At 35.3% G+C, this 26836-nt stretch overlaps 4 protein-coding genes across 5 annotated transcripts; all 4 read right to left on the minus strand.

Moving 5' to 3' along the window:
* Positions 1-818: 818 nt before the first annotated feature.
* Positions 819-2344, minus strand: LOC140865408 (chlorophyll a-b binding protein 6, chloroplastic). The gene is made up of 4 exons (XM_073270046.1): positions 2085-2344; positions 1883-1985; positions 1124-1412; positions 819-1041 (listed from the first exon to the last, which is right to left on the minus strand). Exons 1-4 carry the CDS (start codon positions 2276-2278, stop codon positions 899-901), a joined length of 729 nt encoding a protein of 242 aa, XP_073126147.1. The 5' UTR covers positions 2279-2344; the 3' UTR covers positions 819-898.
* A 932-nt stretch (positions 2345-3276) lies between these two features.
* On the minus strand, positions 3277-5849 carry LOC140867018 (uncharacterized). Its single transcript, XM_073272084.1, has 4 exons — positions 5809-5849; positions 5086-5277; positions 4083-4994; positions 3277-3997 (listed from the first exon to the last, which is right to left on the minus strand). Exons 2-4 carry the CDS (start codon positions 5253-5255, stop codon positions 3895-3897), a joined length of 1185 nt encoding a protein of 394 aa, XP_073128185.1. The 5' UTR covers positions 5256-5277; positions 5809-5849; the 3' UTR covers positions 3277-3894.
* Positions 5850-15796: 9947 nt separating this feature from the next.
* Positions 15797-20164, minus strand: LOC140866913 (serine carboxypeptidase-like 26). Of its 2 annotated transcripts, none has more exons than XM_073271978.1 (9): positions 19183-20164; positions 19001-19096; positions 18263-18355; positions 18073-18158; positions 17707-17964; positions 17069-17196; positions 16888-16983; positions 16550-16659; positions 15797-16173 (listed from the first exon to the last, which is right to left on the minus strand). In XM_073271978.1, exons 1-9 carry the CDS (start codon positions 19559-19561, stop codon positions 16109-16111), a joined length of 1311 nt encoding a protein of 436 aa, XP_073128079.1. In that variant the 5' UTR covers positions 19562-20164; the 3' UTR covers positions 15797-16108. The 2 variants fall into 2 exon arrangements, with proteins under 2 accessions (XP_073128079.1, XP_073128078.1); XM_073271977.1 differs by having other exon boundaries at positions 16554-16659; positions 19183-20155.
* A 2294-nt stretch (positions 20165-22458) lies between these two features.
* On the minus strand, positions 22459-26165 carry LOC140866914 (anthranilate synthase beta subunit 2, chloroplastic-like). Its single transcript, XM_073271979.1, has 7 exons — positions 25830-26165; positions 25655-25725; positions 25316-25353; positions 25126-25236; positions 23771-23870; positions 23446-23581; positions 22459-22810 (listed from the first exon to the last, which is right to left on the minus strand). Exons 1-7 carry the CDS (start codon positions 26085-26087, stop codon positions 22697-22699), a joined length of 828 nt encoding a protein of 275 aa, XP_073128080.1. The 5' UTR covers positions 26088-26165; the 3' UTR covers positions 22459-22696.
* Positions 26166-26836: the final 671 nt, after the last annotated feature.

Genomic DNA, 26836 nt, shown 5'->3' on the forward strand with positions numbered 1-26836 from the left:
AACTCATTTCATTCAAAATTTTCGATTTTTCACATATAATTTTATATGCTTTGAATTATCTACCTCTTCTGAGAACTACTATATATAAAATAAATTGATGAAAAAAATTTATAATATTCAAGTTTAGTAGAAAAGTAAAAATAAAATAACATATATATGTTTATATCAATTACTATATATAATTATCCATTTCAATGTGACTCTATACCCAAGATCTAAAAACCAACTAATTAAATTGTTTATTACCTAATTAATTAACTTTTCGTTCTTTTCGGCTGGGCCATCTAATAAACATTTTAACAGCCCGTGGACCAGAGTATGGTTGTTGAGCACACTAATTGGGCTTTGGAATTCATGAATTCCAGACCAATAAACGCAAAGGCCCAATCCAGTAAATCGATCGGGTTCTTGATATTTGGTTCTTGTGATCTAGTGATTAATTTATTTACTAATGAAGAAAATTTATACAATATCACACCACCATTCAAAAGAACATGTAAGACTGAATATGCATACCTGAAAGTGAAAACTGATTTATTTCACCGTACCTCGCGATAATACCCAAATATTTAATCCAATAGTTATTGAATAAGTGTATTTTTTTTACGAGATGATCATGTTTTGTATAACTAAATAAGAGTAGATCCAAAGTTTTGCGAATCACAGATCGAGGCTCAGGCGAGGATATCGCATCGAGGGATGAGTTGCTAGTTTGATGAGCATAGTACGAGTATCATTCACCATTTTCTATTTAGTAACATATGTGATTTGCTAGTATAGAGTCACTACTAAAATGTTTTAACAAGAAACACCACATATACAAGAAGATGAGTTGATATTAAACACAAAACGTCCAATTCATTACATATAAGAGTCTTTACATGTCTGATTGATGAATCTAATTAAGAGGAATAATGATGTTTCCGATGTTGTTGTGCCACGGATCGGCCAAGTGAGACGCCAAGTTCTCCAACGGTCCGGTCCCGGGGTAGGCCGATTGCTGCACGCAGAACCCAACGAATGCCAACATCGCCAGACGACCTGAAATAAATTTTTTTAAAGTTAAAAGAAAATTATAAGGATTATATAATTTTGGAAAAGAAGACAAGGAGATGGTTAGTACCATTCTTGATCTCCTTGATCTTGTACTCATGGAAGGTTTTCGGGTCTTTGGAGAAACCCAACGGGTCGAAAGCCCCGCCCGGATACTTCTTCTTCTCAGTGTCCTTCTCAATGCTCCTCTGGTGCTCCACAAAGGCAATTGCCAAGAACTCTATCACCAAAATTGTGGGCAGAGTGCCCCATGGTACCGGGTTGCCCAGATAAGTGGCTTGCCCACCTGGGGTCGCCGCCCATTTTTGGGCCTCCACCCAATTTCCCAGGCCCAATGCTTCTGGAACAAGGATCCCGGGCTGGATTTATCACCAATGCAAACAAATTAGTCATTCTGGTCAAAAGTCTTTAATAAAAATTATGGCGCTTTATTTTGCAAATTATGATACCTCATCTTCAACTTAATTGTAATTAATTTATAAGTAATTTGGGATTTAAAAGTTCATCCCAAAAGAATGGTCAATGAGATCCTCCGATGCTCCATATCTCTATATATGAGATATCGTTTATACGACAAATCATGAGACATTAATTTTAAGTTCGTAATATTTTTTGAAGGTAGTTTAAACTTTACCTAGAAGAAAGTAAGCTTGTTACATAGACATAGATGTTATATGTGTGAAATTATTTATATTTCCAAACCAATCTTCAAATATCCAATGGGTTAAATATTAAATATATATATTATTATAATTCAAAATCTTCATAAATCATGTATTTGTTTTGAAATATATGGATAATAATACTTAAGTTGGGAAAGGGAACATACAACAGCAAGCATAGCCCATCTGCAGTGGTACACTTCAGACTCCTTGAATCTCTCGAGATTCTCCGGGACTGACCCTAGACCAAGTGGGTCGAATCCAAAGTCTCTGAAATATTCGAAAATTAAACCCAAAAAAAAAATTAATTAGACCATTTCAACACTTGATCAAGCATAGAATGTGTGGTGATCGGATAGAGCATATTACGCTGGGGCGGATCCGTCGAGGTACGGAGGGCGGGGCTCGCCGGGCATCCAGTCGGCGCCGGACATGGAGAATCTGGAGGTGGTCAGATTGGCGCCGAAGCTGACGGACGACGCGAATTTCGACTTGGAAGCCGAGAGGAGGGAGGGGCGAGCTGCCACGGCGACGCCGCAGCTCATGGAGGCGCTGGCAGCCATGGGATTTTTTTGGTGGTGACGTTTGTTTGGTTTTGTTTGGGGGAAAGAATGGTGGGTTTGGAAAGAAGAGAAAGAAGGGGGGTGTAGTATATGGGAAATGGGGGATATGGGCAAAATCCAAATGTGGGATATTATTGGCTGAAGATATTGGAATCTGTGATGTGATTGGGCCACGTGTACTTTGGGCAATCCAATGAGATGTTGATGTGGAGAATCCAAGTGGGATATTGTATTGGGTTTCTGTGGTGGAGATTCTGTACTGGGATTGGGGTTGTGGGTTTCTTGTCTACGTGGGACATACATGGCCATATATATATATATGTGTCTGTATTGTAATGTAAAAATAATTGATATTTGACATGGAAATAAGTCATTTGGCTGAAAATGGACAAAAAACAAAAGTACAAAATGAATGACTGAATCGATCCATGCACGATTAGGTTAATAACACAACATCATAACTAGCTGAAATTCAAGCATACAAAAGGAGAATCTGGAAAAGAAACTTGTGATGATGAATTCAGTATAGCATTCGAGAATCGTTTTCAGCATAACAAATATTTCAGACATTTTAGACTCTGTGTTGCACATGGCATGATATATTCCAATCTTAAGACCTAATGAGTAGAACGAAGAATTGATTCTCTATTCAATAAGAGCTAACGGATGCCAATCAGGTTATGGATGAGTATTTTCTGAAGGAAATGTGACTCTTCTTCGTCCCTACCTAATGGCTAATACAACTACACTCTTCCTATCATATTTGTCATTAGTGAATAATATTTATGAAAGTTGCTTGAAATTCATGCTTCAAAGAACAAGAAAACGGGGGAAAGTAAGTTAAAAAATGGCCCTGTATAGACCTAAGTTGTCAAACATAATTACATAAGCACATAAGTTTTAATGGGACAGTCGAAAGACAAACAAGTTTTGGTTTAACTCAAAAATGAAACGAACTCTAATAAAATACCTTCGATATTTTGTTTCGATTCTTACAACAAAGTTCCCATTCTACCAAAAAAGAGTGAAAATTTTAAAAAACGAAAACATGAAGTGTCATAATATCAAGTGCCACAATCCAGTGTCGTTGTATGAAAGAGCACACAAAATTAGTTGCGTTCATCACTCATGCAGAACAAAATCACCCCTCATTATGTTCTATTAAAACTAGCAAATGATATGAATCATGCATACACAGCTGCTTCTTCTGCAACTAAAAATTGTATGGTTCCTTCAAGGGTACACTTTCATTTGTTTCGCTTTTCGTGTTGACTCCGATTAATTAGACTTTTTTACGAACAGCAGAGCCTTGCATAATTCTTCTTGCACATTCAAGAGCGCTGTAATAAATAGAGTGGATAATGAACCAGCCAAACAGTATCCTCTGCCATTTGAACTTTGACCAACAAATAACTGCCAAATGCATTCCCTCGGTCGTAGTGGCGACATTGAACGAATGTGTTTTGCATGTTTTGGCTCGCATTCTAAAAGCAAGATTAAGCTCCATAGAGGAATCAAAGCCCAACAAAGACGGCTGTTACTTTTAATCAGATTGGAACTAAAATAGTACTTCCAAGCGACAGATAATTTTCAGAAACAATGTAACATGTGCCATGCTATCGTGCACTGAACACAGGCTCTGCATCTGCAGTAGGTTGAGTTCTGCGAGTATATTTGAGGAGTAAACCTTCCGAGGTAAGTCCCGGCACACTCAGATCCCTATAAAAAATGATACAACTCTTGTAAGAAATGGTTTATACTGCATTCAGCCATACCACATTTAAAGAGGGTAATTCTAACATACCTGACAAATGGTTCTAGAACCTTCCATTCCCACCTTGGCCTCTCACGAAAAAGAGTGGAAAATCGCTCTGCAGGAGTGGAGGGAAGAGAAGACACACTAAAGGAGTAAACCCAAGTCTCCATTCCTAACTTCTCGGTCAGAACCTCACCTTCTAACATGTCAAAACTTGCATTAAATATATCAGGAACGTCCCTGACCCATTCATCCATAAAGACTTCAAGTTTCATCTTTCCCCCACTTAAGATTTCTCTTGCAAAATGCACACAAATGCGCCTTGCATTCAAACTCCAGATATGACTCCCACCAACATCCTCGTGCACCTTATCACAGAAGACTCTCAAGCAATGGCACGCAATATTCCGAGGATATCCATCTTTTTCTAACTCACACAAAACTGCATCTTCATTAAGTGCGTTAATGGGCCAGTCATTTTGTATAGTGTCATAAAGAAGCATCTTCCGGATCCCATTCATACATTTATCATCCAAAATTCTCCAGTAGCCATCAATTTCTACTGCTAAAACAGATTGTAACCCAAACCTTAGTTCCACATCACTAGCCTGTAACATGTCAGCAAGATCATCCCATCTGTATAAGCCTATCTTAGTTTTCTCTCCCTCGTCTAAGATGTCCATTTCTGAAGCCTCATCAAAGCTGTAAGGATTTTGAGAGAGAAGTGCCTTAAGTCTATCTAGTTTGGGTGCAGTCTCAACAAGTTCCATACTTCCTGATGAAATTTTGATAACAGATGCAACCACATTGCCATCACCTTTGTCATTACATACTTGCATGGATTTATCAGAGGGAGGTATGAGAAATACAGAGTTGGATGTACCCACAAATTTAATGGCATATGTCTTAGTATCTGTACAAAGAACTGCATCTTCATCAGGCTGTCCTCTTAAGATCACTCTAAGAAGAAATTAAGAATAAAGATATGAATAGATCAGCAAATGACTTGAAATGGACAAAATAACTTGCACAAATACTGAAGGTGATTTACCTTTGCTGGAGGACTTCAGGAACTAACTTATCATCAAGTTCAAGAAGCATTAAGTCATCATGTGGGCCAAACAGAGAATGATAAGCTACAGAGATTGACGAGTTTGGTTTGAGCCCAAGCACAGCCTCTGCTCCTCCATAGAACTCAGGTTGTGGATGCTCCATGTCCATAACCCACTCTTCTTTCGTGTGTCTTAATTTAAAACCAATATAATTTTCCATCAAAATCATTCATAAATATATAGGAATGTTAGATTTCTCACTTCATAATATGTTGAATCTTGGAAACGAACATGTTCATATACAGCAAACAATTCATCATACAAGGACTTGCTTGCATTCCCTTACAAACGACGAATTCTCAAATATTGATTGATTCATGCCAATATATCCATTTAAACTACGACAATGATTGATAATGCACTGAGAAATCGAAACAGTACAATTATTCAAAAAAATTTAATTTCTGTCGAACAATAATCTGACAGTAGAAAATAAATCTTAATATATTCCATAAAACTTCGAGGCACACAGTTCCTGAAAGTTCAAAATTTCATAAGATTGGGATGAAAATCATCAACTATAATTAGCGAAAACTGCAGCAAATCCATATCGAAACAGTGAAATTTTTCAATAAACCTTAAATCTAGAATGCAACAAATTAAAGTATCAATCATTTCGAACAAATAAACCTCAAATTTTCGATAAAGTAAAGGGTAATTACCTTGCTAGGGAACGGCGATGGTTTACGATTCCAGTTGCTTGTTTGAGCTTAGGGTTGGAGATGGCGGGAAAATACACAATTCGCAGTTGATATTATATTGGCGAACATAGTATAAACTATAAAGCTCCATTCTTTTTAAAATTAAATTAAATTTTAGAAGAAAAATTGTTTTCTATATTCGTTTTTTTTTTTTTGTAATTTTGTCATTTATTTATCAATTATCATATTTCAGTTTTACCATTGATTTCTTTTTAATAATAATTTTAGTCTTTTTCAATATGACGCTCGTGTATACTCTTACATCAATAAATATAAAAAACTTGAAATTTGCTAAAATAAAAAATACGACAAAAAATGAAATTTAATAATACAAAAACCAATTTTTTTTTTTAAAAAAAGAGTAGATATAAACAATCTGAATTGTAACTTTCCCAATTTTAATTTATTTCCCATAGATTAAAGGTTTGACTTAGAAGTTTTATTTTATTATAATATATGAAAATTATTTTTAATTATTAATAGAATATATTAACTTTTAGTTTTAATAATAATAATCAAGCTGTTTTTTGTAATAGCTGAAAAATATGTTGGAAATATTTACTTCTACATTGGCAACGTACATATTTACTTGGTACAAATAAAATTTATTAAAGAAACAACATAATAGGCATATAGAGTTTTTTTTTTTTTTTGAAAAAAAAAGGCATATTCAAAAGTTGCATTAAATCACTCTAAAATAATATTTTTATTTGGTTTATATTTTATTACATAATATAATGCAACAGCATCTTATACTAAATACTAATAATATGAAATCATAAAATATTTAGATTGGCCTAACATTATATTGTAATAATATTTTTATATTTTACTTTTTTTGTCTTACCATTTCAATTTCAAATATCAATAAATTTTATTTATTTGTTTTCAAAAAAAAAATGCTTCATTCTTTATTTTTTTAGAATACGATATGTGTCACGATTTGCTGATAAAATATAAACAATCGAAGTTAAGACACATCTAAATGTTTGAAACACATTCATCATCCACGGATGATTTTCTGCATCTATATCACGATCTCTCTCTTTTCTTTACTGTTTTTTTTTTAACAAAATTACTTCTAAACAAAATATTATATATAAAACCTAAATTCTGTTCCCAGCATGTGATTCACCTTAACATGCAACAGCAACACCATCTTCTTCTGTTGCACAGCCCCCCGAAAACAAGCCTAAAAATTATAAGAACAAATTTGATACATATTAATCCAGGGGACCTGAAACAGAGCACTGCTTACATTGGCTAATACTTATCATTGTTCCATATGCAAGCAAGAGAACCACAAAATATCGAAAGCCTGTTCCATTCCACAAGAAACAAACCAGCATAACAAAAAGGTGCCAACGTTCCCCTATACAAGTACCCATATCTAGTTCCAAAAACACTATCATCAGATACCTACGCATATACGCTATGTCAGTGACTTCTTGGAGCCACAAGATTCAAAAAAAGCACCATATCAACAAGTAGACAAGTTCACACGAGCCATTTAGTAAAGCTTTTCAATGGCATACAAAATAAGACGTCCATCGACATAAATCTAGCCAACACTCTTCCACTCGTGATACATTGCTTTAGCTAAATTGTCTCTCCAGCTTAGCCATTGAGATGAATATTTTGCATTAGAGATGTAGCCATCGGGTTCATCATCCGCACCATTCATCTTCTTTTCTTCAGTTAAATACTCAAGGGGATCCATTGGCAGCTCTGAGAGTACGAAGTTATGTAGTAAAGCGCATGCCAGAATCACGATGTTTTAGACCTTTACATTATCAAAAGAGGCAGGACTTTCTAGTATTGCCCATCGCTTTTTTAATAACTGAAATGCCTGTTCTATTACTTGACGTGCGGAGGCATGCTTCATGTTGAAATACTCTTTATGGTCTTGTGGAGATGGTGTTCCACTTTCCCAGGTTTTCAAGTGATACCGAACTTTCGTATATGGTGTTAAAAAACCCTCGGCATTGGGAAATCCATAATCACAAAGATAATAACAACCTGTTAGCATACACAAACAATGTGTCAAAATTGTTCGATGAGGGAAACAACGAAAGGAGACCATGTATAAGAAATATCTACTTAATAAGAATAAATACCTCTAGGCACCTTAAATGGATCTGGCCCTGCAAGTGCGTCGCGCAAAACCCTCGAATCAGATGCTGAACCTTCCCATCCCGACAAGACATACACAAATTTCATATCACGGTCGCAAACACCTAGTAGGTGAGTAGCCGTAATACCTTTCCTTGTTCTATACCTAGCCTTCTCATTTTCACTTACATTAGCACTGAAATGTGTTCCATCTAAAGCACCAAGACAACCCTAGCATGTTTCAGAATTTGGTTAACATAAAACATTGTAAACTCTCATACCAATGCAAGGAGTATGATACATACTCATAAAGCTTACATAATTAATATGGTCAACAAATAAAACAATGTGTCCTAACATTTTAACAAATAAAGCGTACCTTGAAATATTTCCACTTCTCATCCGTGCTCTCATCTGGTACAGGCGTCCGTTTGACTAGAAGGATAGGGTGCAACTTCTTCACGGATGATAATACATCAAGAAAGTTCTTTCTGAAGATGTGCCCACTAAGCATGTAATCACGTCCAATAACACGATTTTTCTCATGATGTCGTAGAGTTGTTAAAAACATAGCTACATTATCTTGTATGCTCATGAGTCTGGAATCATTTAGACCTCTGTTATGGATTAAGCCGGAACGATCATGACGATAATAATTGCGGAATAAAAACAATCAACAAGGACACCAAAATTTACGTGGTTCACCCAATATAGGCTACGTCCACGGAGCTGCTATAATATTTATAACCGGAGAAATATTACAAGTGTATACAAAACACTATATCTCACCACACCCAAACCCCGAGTATTACCGAGAAATAATTCTCTAACTCACAAGAGATCTCCGAAAAAAAAAAAACACTATTTTTTTTTTCTCTCTTTGTTAATACAAAAGAAGAGAAGAATGGATACTTTAATCTGCCGAATGAGGAGCCTATTTATAGGCAAATTTGGCTAATGAAATGAGGATGAAAAATAGCCACGTTGAGCTCTTGCAATTTTCACAAAAGCAGACTAGTCAAAGAAAGTTTGCTGCATGTATTCTTTGACTTCATCTAACATTTCTCCCACTTGAAGATTTGATTTCAATCATGTCTTCACACAGTCAATACAGCAGCTCATGCTTCCTTTCTTATACTTGCAGTCTAACTGAAGTCGAACATAACTTCAGTTTGTCAGTGGTCACCGTCTTTGTGAACATATCAGCTGGATTTTTACTTCCAAGAATCTTTTCAAGCATCAAGATTCCATCCTCCAAAACTGATCTGATGAAATGGTACCGAACTTGTATATGCTTCGTCCTTGCATGATAAACAAGATTCTTTGCCAAATGAATAGCACTTTGACTGTCACAGTGTAACGTGCTATCTTCAAGCTTCTGACCCAACTCCTCAAGGAATGATCTCAACCATATCATCTCCTTGCTAGCTTTTGTCACTGCAACATACTCAGCTTCAGTAGTCGAAAGTGCAACAATCTTTTGCAACTTGGACACTCAGCTTACTGCCGTACCACCTAATGTGAACACATATCCAGTAATACTCTTTTTGCCGTCTAGGTCACCATCCATGTCGGCATATACAAAACCTTGTAAGCCTGAATCTGAATTTCTGAAGCACAGAGATGAACTAATAGTACCTTTCAAATATCTGAGAATCCACTTCACTGCTTCACAGTGTTGTTTTCTTGGATTGCTCATAAACCTGCTCACAACTCCCATTGCATGTGCTATGTCTGGTCTGGTGCACACCATTGCATACATGAGGCTTCCGACAGCAGATGCATAAGGAACCTTATTCATATAAGCATGCTCCTGCTCCGTCGATGGTGATTGAGCTTTGGTTAGTTTGAAATGACTAGCCAAAGGAGTACTAACCGGTTTAGTTTCATCCATGTTGAATCTGCTAAGCACCTTTTTCACGTACTCTGTTTGAAATAACTTCAAGACTCCGTTCTCCCTATCTCTCAAGATCCTCATACCAAAAATTTGTTTTGCAGCTCCCAAATCCTTCATTGCAAATTCCTTTAATAACTCTCTCTTGAGTTTATCAATCTCCTCCAGATAAGATCCTGCTATCAACATGTCATCCACATATAGTAGTAGAATGATATAAGAACCATCAATCTTCTTCACATAACAACAGTGATCCGCCTGGCACCTCAGGAAACCGTTGTTATTCATGAATCCGTCAAACTTCTTGTATCACTGTCTTGGAGCTTGTTTGAGACCGTACAAGCTCTTCTGAAGTTTGCACACCATTTTCTCTTTCCCTCGTACTTCAAATCTCTGTGGCTGCTTCATATAAATTTCTTCATCCAAGTCACCATGAAGAAACGCCGTCTTTACATCCAACTGCTCCAAATGTAAGTCTTCCTTAGCCACTAGTCCAAGTACTGTTTTGATAGTGGTCAACTTAATCACTGGAAAGAAAATCTCGATGTAATCAATGCCTTCCCGCTGTTGAAAACCTTTTACAACAAGTCTCGCCTTGTACCGCTTGCTACCATCAACTTCTTCATTGATCCGGTACACCCATTTGTTGTGTAATGCCTTTTTGCCTTCAGGAAGTTCCGTCAACTTCCACGTCTGATTGGATGACAGTGAATCCATCTCATCTTCCATGGCTAACTCCCATTTGGTTGAAACATCATTTTGCATCGCTTCTTCAAAGGTCTCAGGTTCACCTTTATCGGTCAACAAAATATACTGAAGTGCAGGGGAGTATTTCTGAGGTGGTCTAATTGTTCTTGACGATCTCCTGAGTTCAATTACCGGAGTTTGTGGGTCAGGTTCTTGTGCAGTTTCTTCTTCTTGGTTACTATCCTCCGACTCATTCACAGGAATATCAATCAATGGTACTTCATTTGACTTCTGGACTTCAGGACATTTATCTCCAGTTGGAATGTCTGAGTTGTCCTTGTACAAAACTTGCTCATTAAAAATGACGTCTCTGCTCCGAACGATCTTTCGATTTTGGTCATCCCAGAACCGATAACCAAACTCATTATCTCCATAACCAATAAAGAAACACTTCTTTGATTTCGGATCAAGTTTCGTTCTGTTGGCTGAATCGATGTGAACATATGAGAGACAACCAAACACTTTCAAGAACGAAAGGTTTACTCCTTTGCCGCTCCAGACCTCCTCTGGTATTCTGCAATCAAGTGGTACTGAAGGTCCTCTGTTGATCAGATACGCTGCAGTGTTAACTGCATCAGCCCAAAATGATTTCGGCAGTCCAGCGTGCAATCTCATGCTCCTGGCTCGCTCATTCAGGGTCCTGTTCATCCTCTCAGCTACACCATTCTGTTGAGGTGTACCAGGAATGGTTTTCTCCATCTTGATCCCGTTCTGTGCACATACTTTTTGAACTCAAAATCTTCATATTCTCCTCCGTTATCAGACCGTAAACACTTCACCTTCAAGTTGGTCTCATTCTCCACCATGACTTTCCACCTCTTAAAGGTCTCGTAAACATCAGATTTATTTTTCAGAAAATAAACCCAAACCTTCCTGCTCGAATCATCGATAAATGTGACATAATATCGTGAGCCTCCAAGAGATGTCACAGGAGATGGCCCCCACACGTCAGTATGAACCAGCTCCAACTTTGCTGCTTTCGGTTCTCTACCGCCTTTCGAAAAGCTCACCCTTTTTTGTTTTCCAAAAACACAACTTTCACACAGTTTGTGTTCGACAGTTTTTAACTCCGGTAGCTTTCCTTTTTGACATCAGCATCTTCATTCTCTTCTCACTCATATGTCCATGTCTACAGTGCCATAGACTTAAGTTAGCTCCAGCATCAACAGCTGCTAACATATCTCTGCAACTGGAAGTCATGTACATGGTTCTAGTTTTCGTTTTTCGAGCAATAATCATGGCTCCTTTGCTCACTTTCCAAGAGCCATCACCAAAGGTCACTTTATGGCCTTCGTCATCGAGCTGTCCCACTGAGATGAGATTCCGGGTCAACTTTGGTACATGCCTCACTTTGTTGAGCTTCCAGATGAATCCGTTTGACATTTTCAAACTGATATCACCAATACCAGCTATTTCCAACGGTTTTCCATCAGCCAGGAAAACTTTTCCGTAATTACCAACAGTGTAATTACTAAATACCTCACGATCACCGGTGGTATGAAATGAAGCTCCCGAATCCATAACCCATGAATCAACCGGGCTTTTCATGGATAGTACTAAGGCATCATGTACATCCTCAGTAACAGCATTTGCATTATTCTTGGGTGCTCTGCAGTCCTTTTTCATGTGGCCAGTTTCACCACAGCTCCAGCACTTCAATTCTTTTCAAATGTATTTTTGTCTTTTCCAGTTCTTGATTTGGATCTGCCACGCCATCGGTTAGATCTCTTTTCTACACTCCTGCCTCTGCCCCTGTCTCGAGATTTAGGGCAGATGATGATGTCCCTTCACCCGAATCCATCCTGCGAACTTCTTCACCAAGGATTCGATCTCTGACATCATTGAATTGTAACTTTTCCTTTCCAGCAGAATTGCTAACCGCTGCCCGCATCGGCTCCCAAGCATTTGGCAAAGACGCCAAAAGAATAAGTGCTCGAATTTCATCATCAAATTTAATTTCAACCGATGTTAGCTGGAAAACAATAGTGTTGAATTCATTGATGTGTGCTGCCACCGAAGCACCTTCCTCCATCTTCAAATTGAATAATTTTTTCATAAAGAACACTTTATTATTTGCTGATGGCTTCTCGTACATGTCTGACAAAATGGACATCATCTCCTTCGTGGTATTTGCCTCCGTCACGTTGTGTGTCACGTTCTTTGTTAAGGTCAATCGTATTACCCCTAACACTTGTCGGTCAAGAAGCTCCCACTCATCATCCTCCATATTTTCTGGCTTCACCCCGGATAAAGGTTGATGTAGCTTCTTGCTATACAGATAATCTTTAATCTGTAAGCGCCAGAACGTGAAATCTGTACCATCGAACTTATTGATTCCTGGTCCTGATCCGTCATTTCCGGCCATCGCTTCACCTGCCTTAATAAAATTTCAAAAAATCTTTTCTGATGTGGAAGATCAGACAAAGCTGCAACCACAGAGCATACTCAGAATTTTAAGAAATTTTTCACCAAGGCTCCCGAACACCGTAACAACTTTGATACCAGTTGTTATGGATTAAGCCGGAACGATCATGACGATAATAATTGCGGAATAAAAACAATCAAGAAGGACATCAAGATTTACGTGGTTCACCCAATATAGGCTACGTCCACGGAGCTACTGTAATATTTATAACCGGAGAAATATTACAAGTGTATACAAAACACTATATCTCACCACACCCAAACCCCGAGTATTACCAAGAAATAATTCTCTAATTCACAAGAGATCTCCGAAAAAAAAACTTTTTGTTTTTTTTCTCTCTTTGTTAATACAAAAAAAGAGAAGAATGGGATATTTTAATCTGCCGAATGAGGAGCCTATTTATAGGCAAATTTGACTAATGAAATGAGGATGAAAAATAGCCACGTTGAGCTCTTGCAATTTCCACAAAAGCAGCCTAGTCAAAAAAAGTTTGCTGCATGTATTCTTTGACTTTCACCTAACAACCTCCAACATGCTCTACCAAGTAACAGAGACGCGCATATGCATTCCTACTCATCCCCAAATTTTTTACACACTCAACATCTCCAATGTCCACAATCCGTCGCAAGAACGAGATATCTCTAGGTATTCTATCTCCCTCACCACATCTCACAACCCTTCCATCGATATTACAGTTACGCTGTTGCGTTAGTTGTCTATGAGCATCTACAGCCATAGCCGGAAATATGACACAACTAGTGATAATTTCTAGTGATGCCACGAGAATCAATGCGAGCTATTCCTCGTCCATCTGTTGAAACATTTCGAAAATCAATACTTCGTAATCGATTTAGAAAATCTTATGCGCACAAGAAGTCACACATTGGGTTACAAAACCACATCCGTATCACACATTATCATCGCAAAATAAGAACAATTCTCACTAATACCTACTACCAACTACCAAGTCGAGGAAAAAAATCCAATTTCCACCATGAAAAAATAATCTACTTACGAAGAAAGGACCGAGAAATCGCGATTGCTTCACCGACAAAACTAAAGATCTCGGAAACGAAGAAAAAAATTCAAATCCCGCACATTACATGAAAAATCTGCTTACAGAGGTGGATTCTCATTCTCTCGAACATAGTTTAACAACGAAAAAAAAAAAAAACATCGATTCTTACCTTGGGGCGGCTATTTCCCTTCACTTCTGACAAATTTCTGAATCCGCTTGAGTGAAATGATTCCGCCGGAGAATGAATTCAAGTAAGATATAAGAAACTCCCGCTTAATGAAGAAATGGAGGGAAACTTAATGGTTGGACTTGGGCCTGAAGGGTAAAATGGGCTTGGATGAAATGGTTGGGTATTTTTGAAAACTTAATGGGCTTGGACTGTCTAGTACTGTAAACTGAACCCAAGGGCGTTCTCAAAATTCCGTGCTTCGTTTCGATTGAACCAATTTTTTCATGGTTAGAAAAATCTGAATTATGTCTTCTATTATTATTATTACATTTTTATATTTGGGTTTTACGTCGCTCTCTCAACTTTTAGGTTAAATCCTAATAATAAATAGCAATATCAAAAACTTGGTTAATAGAAAAAACCCTCCACAATGTAGCAAAATTATTTTAAACACAATATTATACATTTTGGACGGTAAACTATTGGCAATTGAAGTAGGGGTGTTTATAGGTTGGTTCGGTTTTAATTCGTTTAATTTCGGTTTGGTTTTCTGGTTTTCGATTTATAAAAAATGTAATCCGAAGTCAAACCGTTCTACTTCGGTTCGGTACTGTTTTTGTACTATAATGAACCGGTTTATACGATTCGGTTTGGTCGGTTTGATCATTAATAATACATAACACAATAAAGTTATAGTCATATAGTGAAGAAACAAAAAAAAAACAAAAAATACAAGGACAAACATCGAACCACATTCTTATAATATTTTAAAGAAAACAACACAAATTTTGATATGATTATTCCGATTTTGATACAATTATTAAAATTAATAATATAAATACATTGTAAAATATAATATGTTTTTTACATGATTTCTTAGTAAAAACTTTAAAAATAAAGTTTAAATAACTTTAAAAAAAAAACAATCAACTAAAAATTATATAAAGAACAATCAATTTCAATTTCGGTTTTTTCGGTCGGCTCGGTTTTGACATATATAATCCAAAACCGAACCAAATAAACTTCGGTTTTAATATTTATATCAGAATTATAAAATACGATTTTCGATTCGATTCGATCTTTGATTTTTCCGATTTGGATTTTCGGTTTTTCGGTTTTATCCGAAATATGAACACCCCTAAATTAAAGTCACTTTCTGTGTTAAACTCTCTTAACCACACACTCGTTGAAAAAAAAAACACGGTCCACCGATAATTTATAGCACATGTACCAAAACTATTTTTAAAATTTCATAAATATGCCTCGTATCTTTTGGCAAGATAAGTAATCTAATAAACACAACTTCGAATTTCTGCATCTTGGATATATCGTCAAATTTTTACACATGCAACGTGTGTACTTTGACTACGAGTGACCATCAATAATGAATTTGAATATTGCTATTAAGTTCAGTCCTTTGCCTCCCAGTTGGGAAATAGGCTGCCATCAAGTCGGGATGCACTCGGGCGGCGTTGAACCGACCACCTCGTGGATGGTGGTCGAACCATGTCCTTCTTTACTGCATTTTGGTGTGAAGTCTACTAGAGTCATTACTTACAGCTTGCAAATACAAATGAAAGATGCTGAAAAGAATTCAGCTCTATACGATAAAGCCTGTGCATATTACATGAGCCATATACCTCAACATTAACATGTTCACCCTAATGTATGGATTTGAATGTGACTATTATTGGATCAATGGAAAACAAGAAATTTGAATAAAATTTTAATTCTTTTCCTATTTCTTATTGACAATATTTCAAGAAACTTCTAATGAGGGTGTAAGTTGATCGATAAGTTGTTGAAAAAACCTCCCTAATTCAGGTAGGCATAGGCTTGTTCTCTAAAAATGATCTGAAAAGAATGAAAGCTTGTCGCGGACGATGAAGAGGGACTTCATGTCCAGCTCCAGTTACAGTCACTAATGTCAATCCTTTGTACACTTGGCTCCATCCACCAACCTGCATTACAATATAGCAGAAGAAACACAACGATATCGAGTCAAATCTACATAATGCCAATTCTCAGGATAGAACTACCTGTGTTTCGAAAGGGTCAGTACCATGTGGAATTGTGTTTTTAGAGGATGTATACAAGTAATCGAAATATTCAGGCAAAACCATAATAAAATATGTGAAGAAGCAGGGTGTACAAAACTCTATTTGTAAAATGCAAACTAAGAAATCTCAGGGAGGGAGACAGAACTAGATTTTAGAAACTAGTACATGATAAAATTCATCTATGTATGCATAAAAGGCTTCCTATATTGTACAAAAGTCTATAACTTGATACACAAACAAAACAAAGAGTGCCCAAAGTTTGATAATTTCTACTCACTTACATTTCCTTTATCATACCACGGGTACCAACTTCTAACCATCGGAAGCTTCAAAGCATCGATTGAATAACGAGTTGCGGTGACAGGAACCACTGAATCAGTATCACCACTGAATGTGGAGACAACAAATGGTCATCAATAATTCATCCTTTACAAAGGACAGACAAGCAGATATATTTCACACAAAGTTTTTTTAGAATAATATATTTCACGCTTTCAATTCATTAAGTTAATGCGTATAAATTATGGGCCGTCATTGCATGAGACATAAAATATCTAAAATCAGACATGAAGGGAAACTAAGATTCAGAAATGGAGAAGAAACTGGATTTTGTACCTGAATACCCAGATCCTAAGGCCAGCAGCTATAAGTTCTTGATAAATAGGAAGCATGGATAGAGGAGAATCTGCCCAATAATTACCAACTATATCACTGCAAATTGAAGAAATCTTATTCATATTATGGTCGCGATTTTTGTACATTAGCACATAGGCAGAGATCAGAGTTATAAGATCACCTGCATGCTTTCCATGGATAGGAAACCCCCGTCACATTAGCATGAAATGCCTTTTGAACATCAGGGAGATTGTAGTAAACTTTGGCATACTTTTCGGTGCATGGATCATATCCTCTCCACATCCATGGCTATAAAAGAAAAGAGAAAATGATTGGAAAGGACAAAAAATAACACTCAACAATCATTAGAAATTTAAGGCATATATCATGAAAGCGGAAGTTATTTTATTAAAAATAAGATGCACTTTCTATATGATTTATATATTTAATAATGTAAAAGATCTTTTATTATATTTACTCAATACATTTAACCTATATAAAAACACGACGATTGTAATCTAAATTATCAGATATGATAAAGTTTTAGCCATTTTGCATCGTGTCATGAAAGCATGCTGCCATGGCCGTTAACCACGTAAATATTGTTCTTCATGATGCGCTCTCTTCGATATATTTTTTAAACTACTTAAAGTTCAATGAAAATTTTTTGTTCGGTTTCAGTAGTTGACCAGTACAATCAAGAAAAGGTTTTTATGACAAGGAAGTTATGGCTTAATACATGTTTGATACACAGCTTCACATGTGCATCGCATGTAAATTTATGCAATTTAAAATGTGTTCTAGAATATGGTTACTTACATAGTGGCTCCTTCGGCGATTAAGTGAAGAAGTCCCATTGCAAGGGAGAGTATAAATGCTGTAGGGGTCAATGTTCCCCATCTCTTTATCCGAGATATCAAGATATTTAAGGCACTCTGTCGAAGGATGAGTCGCGGATCCTAAGTCACATGTTATGCGTAGCATTTTGTAAGTTGAATCCGAAATTAAACCATGAGTCCACCAATACTCAAATGTGCCGAAATAGTCATGGTAATCATCAGTGACAGCATTTCCCACCTAATGAGTAACGTTTCAAAACATAAAGAATAAGCCAATGCTTCTAATATTGAACTGTTGTGACTAAAATTTGATCTCAATATTGTGTAAACTTATAAAATCTAGTACCAGGAATCCCTTGAAATTGATCACTGGATTTTGAACTCCCTTGTTTCTTTCATACACCATTTGAGATAATTGAGGAACATAATGCCCTGAAAAGAAGAGCGGAAAGGCCAGGATTAATGTGTCTGCTGTTCATTGACTAACTGTTTCTTATCATTGACTTGTGTTTTCGAAAAGACAGCACAGTTCAAACCTGCATAGCTTTCTCCAGCAATGTAAAACTCTCTATACTTGTACTGGGGAAATCTTTCAAACCAGTTGAGCAGGAAAACATATGCATCTTCAGCTACAAATTCATTACACCAATCCAAGACATTCAAAACCAAGAATTCAAAACAAAAGCAGATGCTAAAGAAGGACATGGTTCTTTCTGTGGTGCACAGTGCTATCTATATACACCAGATGCATTTTGCACCGTTAAATCATGCACAGAATCACTCGGATTTACTTGGGACAGGAAGTTTTTAAGCAATGTTGGGTAGCAAACTGCTGCCCTGTTTGGTTACATTTAAACGTGGCACTTGAGATGCAATACAATAGAAAACTATTGAATTGTACAAATTCAATCAGCTATGAAATTTGATAAAACAACAAATACCATGTCCCAAAACCTGAATCATAGCCATTATCTCATATGCAATTCCCATGAGTTACAAATTCGTGCCGTTGTCAGAAGAATGATTATTAGGAAGCAACCAATAATGGATGCCTATATGACACTTGATTTTGGCAGTTACATTGTATAAAAGATGAGAATTATGATGTCATTTTACTGTCAGTGATAGTTCTTGGTACAATCTCAAACATCCTACAAGTTGCAATTGCACTCAGATGTATTTCACGTATCACAGCATAAAAAGAAACATATTTCCATTGCCAGGTAAGAACAGCATTCTTCAGAATCAAAATTTCAGATTCCTGAGATATTTACCTGTCCTATTATCACCGGCAGTATACAAATCCGATGAAGTATTTGAATATGAGAACCCAACACCAGCAGGAGACTCTAAGAAAAGCAAATTTGCCACTGCCAAAGCAAATTAAAACAATCTAGGAAATCAGAATTACATTAACACCAAAATAATTAAAATTTCACATCAAGATCCTACATACAATAATTCCAAGAGTAAGGATTGAGATAAAGGGTTTTTCCATCAGAATTGATCCGAAAAGGCCCGATTTCTTCTGAAGCTCCATAACCTATAGAAGAACAACCAGGCCCTCCATTAAGCCACAAAACCAATGGCCTCGAATCAGGGCCTCTATCTGTAGGTACCTCGGTCAACCAATAAAATAGTGCTCTCCCTGCCTGTTGATTTACAGTTACATAACCAGAATACTGATTGAATCCAACATTTGATGGCTCCCCAGGTAACTGTTTGATCCTATCATTTTCTTGATCAATATTTAAAAGACAGTAACATTTTCCCACAAAAAATAACAACCAAAAAAGCCCAATTACACATGAAACTGAGTGTGTTAAATAACCCATCACCCAATTCAGTAAAAGGGCTTTTCAAAAAGATGAAAAGAAACAAAACCCAGAAATCAAAATCCTTAAAATGTCTTCCTTTTCAATTATCGTGGAATTTATTAACAGGCGAATGAACAGTGGACTTTGTCTACCAATGAAAAACATATGCAGGCATTTATGAAGATATTATAATTTATAAATCTGACAGAATACATAATCACAAATTCCTAAAATGTTCTGAGATTTCTAGAAAATTTAAAAAATAACACAAAAAAGAGTCAGCTCTACAGTTATAGCAAGCACAGCTGACAAGCACATGCATTGTGTGCCCAAGAAAACAGGGAAAATGACCAATGAATTGAGCTGTATAAACCAACAATTGGCCAAATTCCAACATAATATCACAAAGAATTCATGGGTTTAATAACGTTTGTTGCTAAAGATTCCATTATTTAACAAAAACATATTTTTTTTTCTTTTTTTTTCCCCCCAATTATTGTACCTGAGTGGCAGTGGACTCATCAGTAGAGCTAAAAGTCAAGCTTTGATCTTAACCACCATGGCACCATCCGCACCGTCACATACAACAAAAAAAGGAAGCTTTAACTAGATTCAGGTTTGAGTTAGTGACCTATTTTTCACACTGCCAGCAGCTTGTTGGACTGACCTATCACGCATGGATTGTTTAGTATGGTTTACATATAATTTATAGGTTAATGCTTTAGTTCGAAAATTTAACCAGTGTCGGCTGTGCTTATATTGTCAATTTTTTTAAGGAACATGAAAATAATGTAAGGAACAAATTTAAAAAATGATATTTTTAAAAATTAATTAGTTACTAATTATTATTTTATAAATGTAACAATTTCGCAAATGAGTGGAGAGTGGTTATCAATAGATTAAAAAAAAAAGTAACATTTTGATAGTTAAATTAAATATACATTAAAAAGCAAATCAATGGGGTTGGCCAATGGCCATGGTACAGACCAATTAATAATGTGAATTTATTAATGTCAAACTAAACAAAATGCATTCGCTTTGTCTAAATGAGCTGATGGGATGATGATGATCGATCAATTTTATTTGTGATCCGATCATATAATACTAAAATATATTAATTTTTTTTTTTAAAAATCAAATCAAATTGTTTTTTGTCAAACAAGCTATTACTTTTTCTTAAATCTTAAATTTGAAGAAGCTGAATTGTTGTTACTGTTTATATAATTTCAAGTCAGTTTAAATACATACATAAGTTATAATTTTATTAAAAAACTTTTAAATAAATTTAGTTTTTTAAGTGTTTCTTATTAAAAAAAGCAAAAGCGGTTTTAATATTTGAATAAATGTTGAAAATATTTTTTGTTTTTATTTTTATTAGAAGGGGAAAAAAAGGAAACTATAAATTATAGTTTCTATAAAAGCACTTTTAAATTACTTTTTCAAAACCGTTTTTGTAACCAAACACTATAATTTTTAAGAAAAGATCTTTTTTTTTAAAAAAAAATTTGTTTTAAATCTTCTGACTTCTGCAACAAAACATGCTCTTAAGATAATTCCATCGTATGTATGTCGCATGCATTAGACCCGGTGCAAGGCACCAACACACCATGATGTCCATATTCAAATCATACCCAAGGGCCAAGAACTTAGGGGTTCATTTGAACTATTACTTTAAAAATATTTTTATTGTTTTATAAGTTATAAGCTTAAAGTATTTGTTTGAACAAAATTTTTGTAAAAACGTTTCTTAAAAATATAAATAATGTTGTTCAAGTATAATTTTAAAAAAAATTGAGATTCATTTTATGATGTTTTTAGAATTGAAAGCAATAATGAAAAATAAATTCTACTATTTTTAATTGTAACTTTTTATATATATAATTGTTATCCTAACGAATATTTATTCTTGAAACAATTTTTAAAACATTATATAAAAACTTTTAAACAAACGATTTATAAAATCATTTAACAATTATACTTGTGGACGTCTTTTTCCAACAATGACATGTCTCAATCACCCATAAATGATACGATCGAGCAAATCAAGTAAATGTTTATATGTGGTAAGCTGAGCTCCTCACGAATTCCTTCTCCTTCAAAGTGATTTTCGTGAATCTTTCAAGGACTCGTGGTAATATATATTTCCAACAGTAATTTTACAACCAATAGTTATTTTCTGGATTTGAATTTTTTCAAGTTAGCATGCTTCAACAATTGTCCTGATATATGTTACTTATAATTTTTGGTTCTTAGTTCACATTTTTATATATAACATAACAGAAAATAGCACGTGTTTCATACACGAGAACAGCTTAAATTTTTGAAACGCATCTGTGGTATGACAATGGATAAATATAGCTAATTATGTCCATGAATACATTATTCCAATTTTTTTTTAAAAAAACCTTTTATTGCTCTTAAATTTTTGGTATCTTTCGTTTGATTATTTGCCTATTTTTCTTGGTGATGTATACATCTTTTATCATCTATATATAATCTCGTTATCTATGTTTTGTTATTCATCAATGAATTCCATCTTTATCTTATTTTTGGCATAATTTTCATTTCAAATATTTGAAATATGACCCTTAAAATATACTTTCATAGAAAATGAAACAATATACAAAGCAATTGGTGAAATGGAATATGGTTCCAAAAAAATTGGAGTAAAAGCAAATGAATCGGTGGTCAGGGGCCATTTATATCCAAACTTGGTTGGAGATGAGAGCGGAAGTGAATCGCACATGCTGAATTCTAGGCAATAGTCGGATCATACACTTCATCTACACATAAATTAACCCCAACTTTTTTCCCCCGGAGAGATTTCAAACTTGAATTTAAAATCAATGGATCAGAATCATTTCATACATCATATTATCATAATCAATAACGAAACTGCTTAAATGGATAGGAAGTGGCTTTTAAATTCATCCGAACAAGAGCAACAAATTTGGATTGGGAATTTGTTATCATGAATTTCATGATCCCAATTAATTAATCAATCCAAATACACCCGAAAAGCGACCAGAAATACATAATCCAAAGGAGCTTTTCACGTTTCCCGGAATTACAAAAACTTGAATTAAATCAATGTTATGAAACAGTTTTCCTAAAGATACGATCAGACTGACCTAATAAAAATCTTAAAATATTTTAAGATTCTAGTTTCTTGGATTCAGCCTCCTTTCTCTCCATCAATTTGATAAAATTTTGAACTATGGTCTTACCTTCGGCTGTGATTATACTTTCTGGGTGGAATTGAACTCCCTACAATAATCAAGAAAAAAGATTAATAAAAATGCCCATTACATCATTGGAAAAGAATTGAAATAATGTGATTTATTTCTTGTTATCTACAGCTCTATAGTATGAATGAGTGAGAAACACCTACGTAATATATTGACATACCATGGTTGCCGAAATACTCTCCGACACACCACTGTTGCCGAAATACTCTTTGACACACCACAACTTTCTGATAACAATGTTATGCAACCGTAATGCATTCATCTACCTTCTATGAAAAGAATGTGCACGCGCCACCACACACACCCCATAATTGACACATCCAAATAAATCACTCCAGTTTTTTGTTTTATATACCAATTACCCATGCAAATTCTCACGAATAAATCCTTCATTGGAAACACTTTCCTCCCTCCAACTCCCACAAAATGTTCCATTTCAAAATAAAGACATGAAATCATGGAAATAAATTGCTTTTTGCTGGTCTAAATTAAACCACCAAAAAAGTAGACAAAAAGAAAGGTAAGCATACATATGTTGCAAATCTTTATATTGAAAAAGGGTGCTTCAATTATTGAAGAACAACAAAAGCAGCAAACTGACAAAAATGAGGTGCCTGGAATCGAAATTCCCCAAACATAGCCGAGTAAAACTACCTGTATGTGCCTATGTACTTTGTGACGAGCAGCCATTACTAATCCATCTTCTGTCCATGCAGTTATCTCAAGGACATCACTAGGAAAGCTTTCCTTCTCAATCACCAGGCTATGATATCTACCAGCAGTGAAAGGGCTGGAAACAAAAATAATGTCAAACAACAACTTTGAATTAAAAAAATATCAGATGATGCTAATACTGAGTTTATTAGGTGAAGAAGAATACTGGTACCAACAATTTTTCGTTACTAGCTGATTTGGGAAAATGAGCACGTTGTGGAGCACTTCAAGAGTGAAATTTGATAGACAGTCAACAGAAACTTACTTCGGTAAGCCAGCAAACAAGCCATCTTCCCCACCTTCATTGTAGTACACGAGAGAACTTTTTCCATGCACAACACCATAAGGAGATCGAACAATTTTCCCTGTAAACAGAGAGATCCATTTAGAGTAAAAATGAAAGAAAGAAGATTTTAGCCCTGATCATATGCAGAAAAACACAAAAGGTGAGACATTATGCTTCATAAGCTTCAAGATAACATAAGTTTGAGAGCTTTCCTAATGGTAATTTCTAGTCAAAAAACTGACATTGATTGCAAGGAATTAGGAACAAACGTCATTCCTGTTTCGGAACATTTTCAAAAAAAAAATTGCATCAATAACCCCTCAAAGGCAAGGATCAGGTACATATTTCAAATGTTGCTCGAAACCAAGTCTAAAACACAAAGGGACATGTCTTATGGAACATGGAAGTTGAAGAGGCCAAATTTTCATCTACAACTTTCAAATATTATAGAAAACTAAATTCCTTTTCTTAAAAAGTGCATAGGTAGGGATAGACTATTTGGAGAACCAAGCCTTGAATAGAAAAATCCTTTCTATCACGTACAAGTCTATTTGCATGATAATTTAGGTATGTGGCCGAGTGGACTGGAATTTTTTGGCACCCAAAGGTATTTCTCAAAAGTGGAAGGATTTCTTAGCAGGGATAATCATATTTGACTAGATCAACTGCTTTTTTTTACTTTCCATTCCATCATTATTCTTGCACAACACAAACTCCAGGCAGTCAAGATTAAAGGAGAATGAGGCACATAAATCCACATTTGTATTAAAATTATTTATTATTTGCGCTGAAATGTTCATCTGTCTGGTTTGATTATGCTATAAGATGGTGTCTTATTTACTACTCAATTTTCTAAACTAGATGCATTTGGGGGCAAGATTGAAGGGTTAGGGATCATGGGGAAAAACAGGAAACTCTAGCCTAACAATGAATAGGTATTGAGAATAAAGAACATGAGTGTTACAGAAAGTGACAAGTGTAGCATGGTAGTGTCACACTTCCAGTGCACAGCCGTGTGTACAAAATAATACAAGATTAAGGTTTTGCAGCAATAAGGTGGTTTAGTTTATGCTTCATAGTTAAGATGCAATAATCAAGAAACCTGATCCTGCTAAGTGGTTCTTGTATTTCAAACTTCTGCACATGATTAATTTTGTATCATGTTCAGTAACGAATTCAGTTTTGGATTCACTTGATTTTCATCTTTATATTCCATATAAATTGCTCACATATCATATACTTCTATTTGAACATAAAGCAAGAAAAAGGTTGGTGTAGCAATGCCACGAAAGAACAACAAATGATGTAAATACATCACATATACTGAAAATCACCTCCGAACGCTTCCCCCATGCACTGTAGTCCCATACAGACACCAAATAGAGGCACCGTAGGTCCAAGCTCCAACACTGTCTGCAGCGATATGCCTGAATCTTGAGGTGTACCTAATTTGTAGAAAAAAATAGAAGAAGTCGTAAGATGCACAACCATTCACGAGTTACACAAACAGCAACAAATTCTTACCAGGTCCAGGTGATATTAACACACCTCTGGGATTTTTCCTGCGAGAAAGAAACAATAGTCAGCTATTAACTAGTCCTGTATTATAAACAATCCCACTTCCAATGTATTTTGCACACAAATAAAAACAAGTCATATTATCATCATTACATCCTGCAAGTCCCACCTAATTTTTTTTTAATTGCTATGATAAATTTCTAAAAGACACAACCAAAGAACAGAAGTTCTACAGGTATTAAGAAATTTATCAATGTTATCAATCAAATGTCTCCTAGGAATCGAATACACCAAGAAGCAAACAAAGATCACCGAACATAACCATTCAATGATAAAACTCCTTACCCTTTTAGCTCATCAACGGTGAGCTCGTCATTTCTATACACCTCAAATACACATCCCAGCTCTCCCATGTACTGAAAAATCCGACAGAAACACAATGAACAAAAGAAAATCTGACGCCATATTGGAGAAATCTCTACTTAACTGAATGAATTAGTTTAAAATACCGAGAACCCACCTGGCAGAGGTTATATGTGAAGCTATCGTAATTATCGATAACAATGATTGGATCGGCAGTTCTTTTGTGGGAAAATGAATCCACAAGGGACGCAGATGTAATTTGGGAAGTTCCATTGGCTATTCCCGCAGAAGAATACGACAGCGCGTGGTGTGTGGTGGCGAAGTTAAAGCTGTAGCCTTTGGTTTTGGGAGATGAAATTTGTAGAGAAGGGGATTGCTTGAGATAAGCGAAATAGGTGGTGGTGAGGCTGGCCATTGCCGCCGTGGAGTAGGGTGGCGCCGTCGGGGAATCAGTCACTATTCACCAACTCCCAAGTTTTTTAATTAATTTTTGGCACCGGAATTTGACATAAAGGGAAAATATCAATTTTTTTTAGAAAAATAAAATTATTATTATTATTAGTATTTTCGGAATAATTATTTATATTGGGTTGGTTTAGCTAGGGTTTTCTTAGAGGTGTATTCTGATAGTTTGATTTTTTTAAAAAAAAAATCGCAAAAACTTATAAAAACACGAACGGTTTGATAATTTTTTAAAATAACTATTTTAAATTTAGTTATAACAAAAAAAATAATATTATAGGACGATTTGAAATCTTATTCATTCAAAAGTATTAATTTTCAAAACATACATTGAAACACCTATTACTAATAAAATGTGGAAAAACTTTTTTTTTTTTTTTAAATATAACTAAAAATATTACTATACATATATGCCCATACATATATGTATCAACATTAAAATACTGATAATAAATAAAATTCTTAAAATAAAAGCTTAAATAAATAATAACATTAAACCATTGAAAATCTCATGTCGTGCTAAATAAAATAATAATAATATCTAAGTAAAAATCCATAAATCTTAAATGCGGAAACAATATAAAAATTATTTCTCTCAAACACTGGAAACTGAAAAAAAAATACGAAACATGTTTTATAAATTCTCTAAGTACTCTAACATGCTAAGACTCAATGCGACGGTCACGGGGTCCACTGCCAGAT

Source organism: Henckelia pumila, chromosome 4 (genome assembly GCF_033568475.1).
Source record: "Henckelia pumila isolate YLH828 chromosome 4, ASM3356847v2, whole genome shotgun sequence".
Lineage (NCBI taxonomy): Eukaryota > Viridiplantae > Streptophyta > Magnoliopsida > Lamiales > Gesneriaceae > Henckelia > Henckelia pumila.